This window comes from Centropristis striata, chromosome 20 (genome assembly GCF_030273125.1).
Source record: "Centropristis striata isolate RG_2023a ecotype Rhode Island chromosome 20, C.striata_1.0, whole genome shotgun sequence".
In the NCBI taxonomy this organism is placed as follows: Eukaryota; Metazoa; Chordata; class Actinopteri; order Perciformes; family Serranidae; genus Centropristis; species Centropristis striata.
The window spans coordinates 17,184,751-17,200,783 of record NC_081536.1 but is presented as its reverse complement, the minus strand read 5'-3'; the positions used below and the strand labels follow the sequence as shown (position 1 = coordinate 17,200,783).

General features: G+C 39.6%; 1 protein-coding gene across 1 annotated transcript; it reads right to left on the bottom strand.

The window, feature by feature from the left end:
* Nucleotides 1-12,789: 12,789 nt before the first annotated feature.
* On the bottom strand, nucleotides 12,790-15,636 carry nkx1.2la (NK1 transcription factor related 2-like,a). The gene is made up of 2 exons (XM_059359815.1): nucleotides 15,225-15,636; nucleotides 12,790-13,951 (listed from the first exon to the last, which is right to left on the bottom strand). Exons 1-2 carry the CDS (start codon nucleotides 15,433-15,435, stop codon nucleotides 13,341-13,343), a joined length of 822 nt encoding a protein of 273 aa, XP_059215798.1. The 5' UTR covers nucleotides 15,436-15,636; the 3' UTR covers nucleotides 12,790-13,340.
* Nucleotides 15,637-16,033: the final 397 nt, after the last annotated feature.

Genomic DNA, 16,033 nt, shown 5'->3' with positions numbered 1-16,033 from the left:
GAGTGAAGTGGAGGGACTGTGGAATGCAATAGCTAGCTCATTCTTGTTTCATTTTTGATGTGATGAATTTTAAATTCATCCCAAAATGCTCTTGTTTCATTTAGAGTGGGTCGAAGAAACGATTGGCACATACAAGTCGCTCTGATTACCACAAAAACGTGACAAGAGAACAGGCACACAGAGCAGGCCGATTAAGAGACAGACAGGGCAAGATGTCTGGGGAAAACCTTTTTTAAAAGTGTTTAAATTATTCACTTGTTGCATGTCAACATATCTAAGACCACAGGTGACATAACATGCCTTTGTGTTATTTCACGAATGTATTGTAAGAACTCCCTTTATTAAAAGCTACTGTATTATAGTGTCTGAGATCAGATTCTGATGCACAATGCCCTAGGGGCTTCATAAAGCTTCACATAAATCAGTAACATACCATACCATGCACACCATTAGCTGCAAATGGTCCATTTTATTTAATTTGGCTGCATCACAGCAGGCTTATTTTTATGGACAGATCAGACTCTTTGAATACGTAGAAGCACTGCAGCCTTGATGAGAAGGTGTAGTAAAACACTGCACGGCCTTCAGCAATTTGGAGAATAGGTGCCCTCAAACTTAATCATTCACCAGCTGTCAGTGTATGTTTTTCTTACTTTTTAATTATCTCTAAATTGGACTTTTACTCTTAAGAACAACCTGTTCTTAAAGTGAACCGACAAATGTTTTTGAAAACAATATTGTGCAATCAGGGATTTTTATTACTTACATAATATCTACAGTATATCTTATTATTACCGGAAAAGCTGTCATGTGCACACACGGTATAACGACTTCTCTTTAAATGAGGTCATAATGTTCCTTTCAACTTACTCACTTATTTGTCATGACTCATTCGTTGTGAGTGGGAGTCTTTGTGGATGTTTCACAATGTGGCCTAATGATAAAACCACAAGCTGTGTTGAAACTGAAATGCAGGTCCACACGAATGTCAGGCAATGGTATTCATCACTTTGTTTATAAAGCACAGACTACATATTTGTTCAATTATCCTTTTCAAAATCTGTGGGCATGTTTTGCTGTTTACCATTTGCCATCTCAAGACTCTTAAAGAAAAATTAGGCAAAAGCCTCTTATCATAAACGCTCAGAATAACCCAGGGGTTACAGTATTTGCAATAAATTATTTTGTCTTATCTACTTTTCCCTCAGTGAATTTGTTATCAGTAAATGTGAACATGTGCCATAAAAACACACTGTAGCAAGCTAACCGACTACATTTTGAACATTCTTGTGCATCTGCGACCATGTGCTTTGCTAAAAACCCAAAATGAATTGGCTGGTGGTGTTAAAATGATGTACTGAAGCATCAGGCATTATACATTTTCCCATGTTCTTGTACTGTGTCCTGTACTTGTTATATCAAGCCGAACCCTTTTTTCCTATGAGGTGTGGTGCCTAACCTTAAGTCATAATACAGCCAGCATGTTTAAAACAGCAATCATCTCCTGTTAAAAACAGCCTCTGCCACTAAACAACAAAGCAAGCCCCAAAATGCAAAGTGCATTGCCAGTTAGAGCTTTTATCAACATTCATGGTTGTGAAAAGAGCCTATCATGATGAAGTAAAATCCTGTCAATTCACTTTACATCACACAAGATAGAGTATTCTCTATAAGCCCTGTCATTGACACATTTCCTCCTCTTTACAGGAAGGAAATTAATTCTGTTGTCAAGAGCCGACTCCCTTGCCATTCGTCATGACATCTGTTTCTTGAAGGGAATAAACAGAAGGAAAAAACGAGAGAAAATAAAATGAAATACTGGGGGATGATGTTCATCTTTGAGCTCCCGCTGGTAACAACTTTAAAGAGGTGAGATGGTTCATTTCTGACAAGTGAAAGGGTCTACCCTGGGAAACTGACACTGCTCTATGAAGATAAAGTCTCATTTGAATAAACTACCTCCCCTTCAGAACATATCCATATGCATGAGACGCTGAGTCTAATTGCTGTTAATTCCTGTTAAATTGATTGTGATTTATTCGCATCTCACAGAGACGCACAAGCTGTGTGTGTGAATGGAGTCTAACAGAGAGATTTCCCTACAGAGTCACCTGAATCAGTTTTGATTAGTTTGAATGTATCAGATGTGGTTTGGGGAAATAGATGAGCTCATATTTCTACAAATATTCAAACATGTCATTAAATGATGTTATCATTCTAGGGATGGCAGTTTGGGTATGTCAGTTGGTCCGCCACTTTAGTTCAGACTGGGATATCCCCAAAAAATATTGATTGGACTGAATAGGTATACACATTCATGTCCCCTTAGGAATGAATTGTAACAACACTGGCGGCTTTATGTGGCTGTACACAGGATTCCGAGAGTATTTTCTGCCTGTACATGCTCTCAACATGGCGGTGGCTAAGCATAATAAATCAAGAGACAAGCAGGGTCATTTTCTCAAAGACTTCTATACAACACAAAATAAAATAGAATATAGAAATAATCCAAGTTTAAGGCATTCGCCTCGCTTTTCAGACCCAGTTGCCGTTTGTTTAGAACCAATAACCTGCAAAACAGATGACATTTTCCTTTTTTACAGCTCTGTTTTGCTAATACGCTAAATTAAATTGTGAAATGCTAATATCTTCTCTGTATATTAGCATTGTCTTTGTTAGAAGACTTTGTTAGATTTTTTGTCACTGATGCACTGATGACCCCAAGTACAGCCCCACAAAGCTGCTAGAATGGCTGTAGTTCTTCTCAACCTTATGGAGTTTCATAGTGACTTTCAGCTCAGTGTTTAGATACCCTGCCCACAGCTTTATAGTTTTGGTTCACCCTCACCACAATAAAAAGCCAGATATTTCCATCAGGTACTGGTAGAGACTAAAAATCGAGCTAAAAGAGAGTGAATGTTGGAATAACATCCACCAGGTGGACACTAACAGGACTACAAATAATTGCTAATGTTGCTCCCAAACAGCTGGATGTACAAACAAGCAACTGCTTTATATCAATATTAACTCAAAATGTGATATGTCAATGGTGTGCTCATACCTTGTTTCTGCTGCCCCCCAGGGAACAGAAAAGAAAAAAATCAGTTATTGCAGGTTGGAAACTCACGTTTTAAACTTGCTTTTATATTATCTTCATACATTATTCAATCTACCAAATTATACCAAAGCTGACACTTTCTTTTTCAATTGCAGTTTATTCTCACTGACTCTTGGGAACCTTGGAGTGTTTACTATCTCGCACATCAGGATTTCAACAACAAATAGACCCTTTGCTCTCTTAACTCCTGATTGAGAAATTGTGCTCTGCAGATTCTGTGCCTAGGATGTGAAAGGAAGACAGACTGTTGCATCTCTCTTCCACATCTAACAGCAGCAACCGAGTTCATTACACTGCCATTAGTTCACTCCGCAGCCGTTGCGAGATAATGTTCTCTAATGAGCATGTGTGCGAGGGAGGACGAGTTCTCTTCCAGCACTGTGGTCTTTGACTTTGAGACAGACTGTAATTAACAGCGCTCTGTCCTCTTCTGCGTTATTAGCTCAACTGACCTTTGAATGCATCAGATGAGTGAAACAACACATCTGGTAAAGCTGCAGTGTTTGGGGAGAGGAGAGGTGAAGAGAATATTAAACAGAGATTGTCAGTGAGAGATAGTTTCACAGATCATTGCAGGGTTTTTAACTATTGATGCATTGTTTTGACTATGAATACCCAGATTCTGCCTCAGTATCCTTTTAGGATTTTCAATATTTATTCTCTCTGAAAACCATTATATAAGACTTCATACAAAACGTATTACAGAAGTACAACTTTTTTCAGAGGATTTAAGAGAAGATTTAACTAATGGTGTCTCTGTCGCTGGTCCAAGCTAATCAGATGGTAAAATGATTTAATACTCAGCCCAATGGAATCAGAGTCAGAAACTACTCCTTTCTAAAAAATGATGATAGGAAACACACTCCTGTCAGCTCTGCCTGGGTTCAGCCTGGGTTGATTCAAGGATCTGGAATCCCCCCTTATTTTACTCCCAATGAAATCACATTACACTCATTTCCCAAACCATGAAGCTTTCCCTTGGAAAATCTGTTTTTATCCACTGCTTCACTCCTGTGCCAGTTGTCTTGTAATCACATCAGCGTGTCTACGCTGGCCTGTGTGCAAAGATTAGAAGACATAGTCAAAAGATTTGTGAGGGACAGGGAAAGATGGACCATGCAAGCTTAATCAAGATTGCCTGCCTGAGATTCATCCAACACATCGCTCACAAGCTGCCATGCCATTTCCGGACGGTCTTTAGCAAAAATCCCAACTGGGGAGTTATCCAAATGTTTCCTGAAGTCAGATCAGGCCTGCAGTCTCACTCTTAATCATACGCTGTATAAAAGAGGTGGACATAACCACAGTGATGTCACCTGTTTGTGGACTACCATTTTGATGCCTTGAGTTTGGCATTTTAGCCATCACCATCTTAGTTTTTTTTGGAGCCAGAAGTAACAATATTAGGACGAGAGGTTAACAGCTTGGTTGGGTCAGGTACTGTAGTATGGAAAATGTTAATTTACCAGCAAACACTAGAAGTAGCTACAGGTTTTGTTGGAAACACCCAATAACATGTTCACTGCTATTTAAATGTACACAGTGTCATTGAAACACATTGCTACACCTCTAACCTGACTGACGACAATTTAGGTGACTTGTCAATTACAATGTAACCCCCACCCTGAAGCTTACCCTGCTTTAATGTCGATTTTACTCGGAATAGGTTCATAATTTACAAAATGAACATCATGCAGTGTAAAAAGTCTTGGCTCATTTTCTGATAGACTTCCATACAATTGGATAATTTTATAACCAGTGGTGTTGCCCTCTACAGGCCATTAGAGAGAATGCATGTTTAAGGCATTTCCCCATTGGATTCGCTCTTTCAGGGCACTTCTTAATAGAAATTGCTTTATCAGACAAAATATTGACTTTCTCTGAATATCTGAATACACTCCCTCGGGCAATTTCGTAGACAAACCCCATTAGGTTACACCAAAAGGAAACTATGATTTAATTATAAATATGGAAAATATGATACTTACTTACTTTTAACACTGACAGATTTCATTTTTTCCAAATGTCTGGTAACAGCTGGAGAAGGCAGCAAAATGATGGCAGACTGCAGGCAAACAGAAGGGAGCAGTTGGATTGTCAAGCATTTGGCAGTTCTCCTACTTCTCAGGCACAGTAGCTGTCTGAGGTCTGGGTAATTTGTGTTGTAGCTTTGAGGATTTAGTCAGAATTTAACTGAAAGAAACAGCTGGTGTTAGAATCATAATGTAAATATTCTGCATGTATGAAACAACTGATGTTGACCGATTTCTTGTTCTTTGTAATGGTGTTTAAATGTTTATGATTTTCATTGTTTGTCATTGAACCAAGCCCAGAGAAGAGGTTGAACAATACAGCTCACTTTTGAATACCCAAACAACCAAACCGCTGAGGACTCGCTGCCCTCCTTTAAACCTCACACAAACTTTCACTTTCAACAACTGATTAAAACACCATTACAAGTTGGTGCCTTCTTCTGGCTGACTGCCACTTGGTACTAAAGAAATCAGTTTTATCTCCCCCTGCCTTGACTAGGGTCCATGCTGCGCTGGAGGATGCAGATGAAATACAAAGCAAGCATCTGAGAGAGATGTCAACGATTCAAGCAAAAGCAGACATCTGAAAACTCTTCAAGGCTAACTTTTGCTATCTATTCATTCTGTTTTTCTTACTCACAGCGAGGCCATTCTGTTTCCAACAGAAGTGTCCAGTTGGAAACCATATACCATTATTGAGGAAAAGATTTATTGTTTTTTTTTTTGCCTTAATCATCTCCTCATGACGCCAGCCACCTATGGCCTCTACATCCTCAGTTGATCAGATCATGTGATTTTACCCCTTTAAGATCATCACTTCTTTGACAATTTGCCACATTCATAGGCATCAGATAAGAACTCAGCAAAGAAGAGCTAGAGGGAGATTGTTTAGTTATCAGTTTAGTTTATCAGTGTTTTATTGCTGACATTAATATTGGTAACACTTTACTCTAAGGTGTATACATAAGAGTGACATGAGTGTGTCATAAACATGAAATGGGATGTGTCATGAACATTAATGACACTTTGAAGTAACATTAATGCTCATGATACTTGTCATGTCATGTTTCTGACAGGCTTTTCACCTTCAAAAAAAAGTGTTACCATATCTTGCTTAAGTCACAAATGTATTTCTCTTAATTTACATAATTTACACACAGTGTTATTACTATGCCAATAGCCATCCTTTGTTACATCCTTTTTGAGTGAAATCATCAATAAATGTCATACGTTACACTTTTGGTGAAGTTTTTTGTGTTTGTTGCAAAACTTGAAAAAATGAGTTAGGTGATTATTATAACAGGGTGACGATTTACAAGAACGCAAATGGTGAAACTCAATGTAGAAAACTAGGTATAAATATGAAATTTTAGTTGTTTCACACCCCTTGCTCCGTAAATTTATCCATTGACCATTTTACAAGACGGCAAAATTGGACTTCTGACTGCAATGAAAAAAGCTGGAAGCCACAAAAAGTAAAGAACAAGAAAACTATAGCGATGGGACTTCACAGGCAACGGATTCACTTCATATCAGGTAACGTTAAGTTACAGAACACAACGCTTACTAATGTCAACTAAGGTTTTTTTAAATACTTTTTTTATTGATTCACCTGTAATACTCATATGACAACTTCGTTTTATCATAAAGATATGATTTTACGTCTGTGGTACATTTCAAAACTGATTTATAGTTAGCTAAACGGTGATAATGTAGGTATGTGAAGATACAGACCAGCTAACACTATATACAAGTTAGCACACTGGTTACGTTGCTATGCTAACTTTAACTCCTCGTTGCTACAGTTACCCTGCTAGTGATGACACACATCATTAAAGTTACCAGGTAGACTACATTGTTGAATATTATTCACACATCCAGTTTTCGTCCATCTCTACCCCTTAGGGCTTTTGATACGCTGTGAGGGACTGTCCAGAGCAGGATGAGGGAAAGTTGATCAGTTATTGTAAGATGTTTGAATGCTGCAGGTCTGTTGCTTTGTGTGTTCCGGCTGTTTCAAGGCCGGTGAAAAGCATCCGGGGGGCATTATAGGGTCAGTAATGTGTAATCCAATTTTTACAATATAACGTTCAATGTCCTTTGACTTTAAGTGCGCAGTGAGCTCTGACGGCTTGTTTGCTGACACCATTCATTTTGCAAACACTTTTCCTGCCAAACTGGCAGAAAGGACCAGATCATTTTATCAGGATACCAGAAAACAGGCTAAAGGAAGAGTTAATACTTGGACACACATACTAAATCCTTAAATAAGCTGATGTAGCCCCAATGCCATAGAGGATTGATTTATAAAGCAATAATGTGTCAATGACATTTAAGATGTTTTAGATGTAAAATTCAAATAAGCAACAGATACTTGTCTTTTCTCAGGTCAAGGTCAAATCAGCATGAACGTCTTTTTTTATGTGTCTGACACTAGGACCACATGATGATTAATGCGAGTAAGTAATCATAAACAAACCATCCGGATGGATAAAAATTTAATTATCATAGGAAATCAGAAATACTCAGTGTGTTTTCTACCTAGAAAAGCTATTTTTTCTGTCTTCCTATATCTATTTTCACCTCCCTATCCCACTCCATGTTTCCCTTCTGAACTGTGAACCTCAGTGTAGATGATGCTTGTCCCTGTGGACCACCACAGCTGAATATACCACACACACACACACACACACACACACCAGGAAATCCTCAGCTCCCTTTTATTTATTCAAGCCTCCTACTCGTTTCTCTGCAAAAGATAAGTACAGCGTACAGGGGCTGTAGATGGAATTTTCTCCCCATACCGCAGCACACACATACACACACACGGACATGAAAGTACTATTAACATCTGACCTTGTCCCAGAGCATTCTCCAACATTAATTTTAAACACGCGCCCTCTTTGCCCGGACCTAAATGACCCCCTCAGATAACTTGAAAAATTATTCATCACATTGTCATATAAGAGTTGCCTCCAGCCAAAATACGGGATGGCTTCCTTATGCTGTATTTCCCAGAGTAATGATCAAAACTGTCAAATTCTTGGGCTGCATGCCAGGCCTCGTTGGAATGAAAAATATCACTGAACAAAAGCGGGAGACATTCATATGTGCTGTATATGAAAGAAGGAGGACATTTTTTTAACTACACTAACACCAGCATCTCAGCGACAGGTTGACACTGGCCAGGTTTTGACAGCAGTGAGAAAATCCCATCTAATTGAAGGATGCTTGTCAACCTTCTAACCATCAACCTGATGTCAGGAGGAAAATTGCCTATCAGCCACTCTAAGTCTGTTCTCCTCCTGTTTCTTCCCCAAGCAGAACACTCACTGTCTGCAGATATAGACAGAAGCCTCATATTCAACCAGTGTATTGTAGATCAAAGTTGTGAAAGCACAACACACCCTTGAAAGATGTCAACTAATGACACTGCCTTGACAGTGGGTTTGAAGCTCTTCTATCTTGCCCCTCTGCTATAGGACTACACACATCATCCTGGCTACCTATAGCTGATTTACTACATCTTCTTTGTCTGTCTTTCTCTGGCTTGCTGGCTTCTTTCTGCTCGGTCGGGGAGAGATTGCATCCATCATGTGCACCTGTTGCACATGAAAATGGAGGTAAATGAAGTGTAATTAAAATAATTGTGTATTCCTCAGAAGTAACTACTAAGTAGTTAGTAAGACATAACTACTAAGAAGTAACTACTAAGTAGTTACTAAGACAAAGTGAGTACATGAACCGAGACGGTTACGTTAGTCAATTAAAAACATGAAGATCTAATAATATATTTTGAAAAAAACATGAAGATCGAATATTATCTTTTGTTTTCACAAAGGACACAAACCCCAATGTCCTAAACACTGGTAATAATTTGCAGCCATGGCTGATAACGGCCTACTGGCCCTACTTGCAGGCCCCTAATCGCCCATAGTCATGGGATGATAACCGCTGATAAATGTCCATTCAAACGTTTAATAACATCTAAATCTGATGGTCTTTTTGCAGCTGTTTCTTGTCTCAGTAGTTGTTTTGGTCTCTTTGTAGTCTTTCTGGGTCACTTTGTAGTTTTATGTTAATTTTTGAGTCTTTCCTGGTTGGTATGCATCTCTTTAAGGCCTCGTTCAGACTGCCAGCCACAATCCGATTTTTAGCCCATCCAGATTGGAACTGGATGACTCTTTTGAAGTCTGAACAGTCACAAATGACATGAAATCCAGATCAAAATCACCTTCGGGAGGTAGTTTCAAATCGCATTTGGACAGATGCGACTCAGGCCGCGTTCAGACTGCAGGCAAATCTGATTCAAATCAGATTCCTACTCAAACCCGATTTTTAGGGCTGACTGTCCACACAATTTTTAGCAAGTGTCCAAATCGGATATGGCTCTGTTCAGACTGGGCCACATTATTGACTGATCTGACAGGTTGCTGTAGTAACGGCGTCAGAGCGTCAACAACAACAACAACAAACATGATGGAGGCAGGTCACTGAACCACTCCAAACACTCAGATCGGTTTTGACTGTCCGTGACGTCACTCTAGCCCAGTCTGAACAGAGCCATATCCGATTTGGACACTGGCTAAAAACTGTGGACAGTCAGCCCTAAAAATTTGAGTAGGAATCTGATTTGAATCAGATTAGCCTGCAGTCTCAACATGGCCTAAATGACAATCCATGTCATTCCTATTGGGTCCAGGTAAAGACCAGGACCCAATAGGCCTTTTCAGTAATCCCTCCATGCTCATATATAATGATGAAGAAATAATAAAGATGAAGTACGGCTTCAAAAATTCTAAAATGACTGACAAATATGCCATAAACAGATGACACTGATGATCATAATACATCATGAATTCCAATAAATTGGGTCTTTTCTGTCACTGGTTTTCCAATTTAAACTGAGCTTTTAAAGAAATAATGAAAGGAAATGGCGACACTGTGTGGTTGTATTATGTAAGTGAAGGTTGTACTATGTCCAGATGTATCAGCAGCTAAATGTACGAGTAAAACAGCCCCTTTGTGGCTTGGTACTACTTTCTAATTCAGCACCATGTATAAAATGTTTGTAAAATATAATTAATGGCTGGTTAATAAATTATTTACAAATGCAACTGTACAGTGTCAGAGTCAAAATTACAAAAACAACTAATAAATAACAATAACAATTGAACAACCTAGTGAACAGAATGGGGATGTAATAAGTGATTTTTAGGTACAATATGCCAGCTTAAACAGATGGGTTTTGAGCTGGGTTTGAACAGTGAAAGAGAGTCAATGTTCTGGAGTTCAGGGGGGAGGGAGTCAGACGGGCTGGGGGGACGATGAGGTGGATGGATGAGGAGGACCAGAGGGAGCTAGTGGGAGTGTTGACTTGAAGGAGTTCAGTCAGGTACGGAGAAGCGAGGTGGTGAATGGCCTTGAAAGTGAGAAGCAGGAATTTGTACTCTGTGCAGTATTTGACAGGAAGCCAGTGAAGTTGCTGTAGTACCGGAGTGATGTGACAGGCGTTCTGGTGGGCGTTCTGGTGATGATCCGGGCTGCAGCGCTCTGAACCAGTTGAAGTTTGTGCATGAATTTTTGAGGGAGACCAAAGAGCAGGGAGTGACAGTAGCCGAGGCGAGATGTAACCAGAGAACAAACCATGATGGCAGTGCTGTTGGGTGTGAGGGACCGATGGAGGCGGTTACTGAAAAGAAAGCAGACTGGGTGAAGTGATGTTGGCATGAAATGATAGAGTCCTGTCCAGGATGACACCCAAACTCTTGACCTGAGGGGAGGGAGAAATGATGGAGTTGTCAATGTTGATATTAGAACTGTCAGTTTTTGATCTTGTGGATTTTGAACCAATGAGAAGAACCTCTGTTTTGTCACTATTGAGCTTGAGAAAATTGGAGGAAAACCAGGATTTGACTTGTTGAAGCCAGTCACAGAGGGAGGATGGTGGGAGGGTGAAGGTGGGTTTGGTGGAGACAGAGCTGGTTGTCATCTGCGTAGCAATGGAAGTGGATGTTAAACTTTCTGAAAATGGCCAGGGGGTAGGAGGTGGATAATAAATAGACCTGTTGTACACAAACAAGAACAACTTTTGGCTTTCCAAGTTGTGTGAAATTCTCCTTCAACACTGAATTAGCTGTTTAGTGAATCAATCTTTAAATTTCTCGCATTTTAATCAGTAACTTATCTGCAGTCATAGTACGTTTCTTAATAAACAGTGGTAGTTTGTCAGTTTTGCCAGTGATCGGCAAGTATTTAGCTACTAATAAACCATGGATAAAGGCTTCTTTTAATAATCCATCAAGTCCACAATTGTGATTTTAATACATTTTTAATAGATCTATAGATTTTCTTCTCACTTCTTGTTTTTTATCATCTCTTTAATGCAATGTTATTGTTTTCTTAATGTATTATGTGTAATGGTGCTGTAAAAATAAACTTGCCTTTCCTACTTGCAACTTTATAATCAACTTGACAATAGTTGAATGATGTGTTCACAGCTTGTTTCTACTGTCACCGTGTGGCCACATTTAGTTATTGCAGGCTTAAGAGCTAAAACACCTAAAAAACTGTCCTGCTGGAGGATTTTCCACAACCTGGCAACCCAGAAGTTGCTCTTATTAATAGCTTAACTGATCTATGAAGCATTAGCAATTATTTGTTATCCATAATTAGAGTGATAAGTGGTGCAATGTAACAAAGTACAATTTTGATATACTTGTACTTTACATGCAATTTCCGTTTAATGCTTCTATTTAAGTCCACCACATTTCAGATGCAAACTCTGTACCTTGAACTCTACTCCATTTATTTGGCACTTATTGTTTTATGTGCTTTTACATATAAAAACCTATGACAATACACCCAAAAACAGTGAGCTGAACTACAACATTAAAATGAATTAATTAAATGATCTTACATGTATTTGTAAGTGAGAAAAACTGAATAATATGGTATTAACAGAAGGTATACTTTATAGATCCCACTAGAGGAAATTCAATTTAAACACATGACTTGGTGTCAGAGTCATTTGTTTGTCACTGTTATTAATTCCAGCATATAACCCCTTTATTATTATTCCTGATTAAAAATGTGGTGCCTGTATATTTCAGTTTTAGATTATTTTAATTAACACTTACTTTGATATTATATACTGTTGAAATCGAATCAATAACAATGCAGTCTATTAAATGTTTTGTGTGTAAATCTGGAAAGTAACTTCAGCTGTCATAATACACTATTTACCACTGAAATGTAGTTGTAGAAACATGAAGTTTAAATGGAAAGTAAACTTAATTACTTTCCACCAGTAAACAGAACATATTTGGAAATGTTTTCAAGTTGTTTGCTTAAGTTGAGTGTCTTTAATGGATGCTTCATTTGCTCATAAAGTAATTCAGATCCCTCTTCTTGCATCTTGTTGCCCAGGAGATGGCAGCATATGAGTAATTTCCACCGGGCCTTTTAACAAGGACATGACTATTACAAACCTATTACTGATGTCACATTTTGCCTAATTAATGTTAAGATAGTACCAAATGTCCCACTATTTATTTTAATTTAAAATGTTTTACTTTGTAATACACCAGCCACACACAGATGTTTTATGTGTTTTTTTAATTAAGTTACACTGATTATGTTGTTGAAATGGCAGCAGACAGGGGCTATGCAAATCTTTTGAGAGGTAAACACGCAGCTGCTGCGTATTGGATGGTTGCAATATGCCACAGTCTGATATGCAAGACAGTACACCAGTGCAGAAAATGATACTGTATGAGCTGTCAGATATAGCCTACAGCATGGGCAGGACAATCAGTGCGTAGTTGAGCCGGCTTTAAAGAAATGTTGATGTTTGAATACTTGCCGGGCTCAGTCACATATTCTGTCTTTTGTCTTGATGTTAAAGTTTTGGAAGCATTCCATGACAAAAGATTAAAGACAGTCAACAGCTTATCTGGACTTTTATAGGGAAGTTTTATTTTAATTAAAGGTAACTCAGTTGAGGGAAATGGTAATGGGGCATGACAAGAGCTGTAACAAACAGGTGTCTTGTCTTCTCCTCAGTTTGTAGAACATGATATGGCATTAGGTCACAGTTACACTGATTCTGGACAGCAAAAGTTCAGCTGTGAATGGTTATTTTGTTCCCAACCGTGCCACCAGCTGTATCATGTCAGTCTTGGCTTCTCTCATAGATGTGGATTAAAATAAGTGGGCTGGACGAAACCACTAGGCATGAATGGGTGTAAGAGCCCCCCAGTGGATGAAAGCGGAACTCCACTCGCCGTGTGGAAGATCACGTTCCCAGAGCTGAAGTTAGGGAAAGTTTGGTGGAAGCTGGCGGAGCTTGCAGCACAGGTGGGCGGGTTTGGACTGACGTTGATCAGGGAGTTTGAGCCGGGCTGCAAGGTGCTGTCCGCCCCGGGGTTCTGCTTTTTCCACTTGGTCCTCCTGTTCTGGAACCAGATTTTCACCTGGGTTTCGGTCAGGCTCAGGGACAGAGCCAGGTTTAGTCTCTCGCACACGGACAGGTACCGAGTCGCGCGGAACTTGTTTTCCAGAGCCACCAGTTGCTCGTACGTGAACGCTGTTCTGGCGCGACGCGGTTTGGCGCAGGCCTGGTCCGGGCGCCGGCGCTTGTGGGGTGAGGGGTCCTGCAGAGTGGCCGCCGCTGACTCCTCGTCGTCCTGCTCCTCGGTGAGACAGGGCTCCGCTTCAGCCGGTGGGGAGAGCAAAAGGGGGTCAGCAACAACCGCAGGATGCCTGGAGTCTGCACAGAGTTCATCTCCTGTTTCTTCCTCTGTAAAAAAAAAAAAAAAAAAAAAAGGGTGTAAGTGCACATCCTGTAAACACCTGCAGAAAATTTAGTATCGTATTATCATTTAATTTTAAATTCATTAGGACACTTATTTAGGGGTCAAACTGAAGGCCATATCCACCGTTTTGAGGTTGTAAAATAGCCTATGCAGGGTTTTAATTTATTTTAAAGGATAAAAATAATGAACATCAAGGCTTGGCTTCCCTGGTATTTTAACATTTTAACTGTGATTTACAAGATTGAACTATATTTTTGAAATTTTTATTTTCTAGAGAAATAAAAGAGGAATCAAAATAGACAGACTATTAATGTGTCTGGGTTTTGAGTTGTAAGCCTGCTTGAATGGGCTAAATTGGTGCTGAAAGGACAGCTCTTTCCAAGACAAAAGTCACGTGTCAAAGGCCCACACCTGCTTAAGAAATGTAGGCTTATTGTGCAAAGATGTTCCTCTTTGTGCTGTCTGAACTGCGGTTTAAATACCAAACACAGAAGAGCTGAAGTTTACATCTGTAAAGCGTTTGATTTGGATCCTGAGGTCGCTGGAGCGGAACGGAGCATAAATTCAGAGGAGAGAGGGGGAGACTTGGTCACTAATCCTTAAATAATTTATAAACCGCACAGCGCCTCAAATGTCATGTTGCGGAAAGAAATCTCGTCTAAATCCAGCTCCGCCACCTCAGCCGTGACGTGCTAATGGAGTTTCATATTTGCGGCTGGATCGATAAATGTCATCTATTTAAAGGGAAGTTTTAATCGAACGATATTTAGGATCAGACATGGATGGGGTGTGAAGTTTGTACCTGCAAGGTGCTGGAGGGAGATATGCAGGATGCAGTAATGGGATATCGATCAAAGCGCGCAGAGGCATCCTCAATGGGACGATTTAAACAATTATCTAGCCTGCCTGTCCCAGTGCCAATCACACGCTGGGGCTCTGGGAGCAAGCCTTTGTGGCTTCCTTGAAAGGAAACGCAGCCTTGGAAATTAAGGGAAGGTCATAGCGAGATGACAATAAATCTGATAGAAAATAGCGTCTTACTTTATCGTGTTTAAACCAAAAGCAAAAAACTTTTTTATTGTAAGAAATTCATAATAAAAATGTATTTGAATGTCTTATGTTGCAGTGTTTAGATATGACTGTGCGTATTAGTCTTTTGAAATCACTAGTATACAATAAAAAAAAAAAATCAAATGAAAACATTACACTTAAACATTTGATCTATATAGGTAGTATGATACTCTAAAATGCATTTACCTGCTTTCGTGCGCTCAACTTTGAAGTCTGCACCTGCAGTGCAGTCCGACTCCAAACTTGTCTCTTCTTCATGTGGCGCATGGAACTTCTCCTTGGAAAGTTCGTTTCCCCGTTTGCTGTTGAATTTGTTCGGATCCAATATATCAATTATAGAAAATGAAATCTTATGACTGGACGTCATGGTCACTCCACAATCCTTGGGGTCCAGCATCCTTCACAAAAAAGCACCCTTTAAAGATGGAAACGTGCGTAATTACGCGTGTGGAGAGGGATTTCTCATAGTTTAGCCTACTTCTTGTCTTCAAGCTTCATCAAACAAGATTAGCGGTGGTTTTTCCTCGGAGTGTAGACTTCGCTCCTCTGCTTCTGTCTGTCAGTCTTGCAGCGTGAATGAGATGACCGGAGCGCGGTCTTTAAAGCGTCTGTCCCCCTCCACAGACACGTGACACAAACACTATTAGTGTTTCACACGACCACCTAATGGGCTCAAAGCATTCGTCGATAATCACCCATATCATTAAATTCAATATCCACGACCTGAAAGTAAATTGGGCACAGGTGGCACTTGATCCATGTCAGAGATCACCCTGTCTTTCCAAATTGGACTCTTTATAGATTCGGTGCTGATAGAAAGAAGATTTTGTGTCCTCTGAGCTCCAGAAAAAAACGGCTCCTGCTTATAAACTCAGAGTCACGACTCCTATCAGTTCAAATAGTCTTTTTTTTCTTCATTAATTCTAAAAGGCATTGAAATGTTTCTCTTCCCAATTAATGTTGTCAGTAATGAGAGAATCAGTAAGCATTAAAGC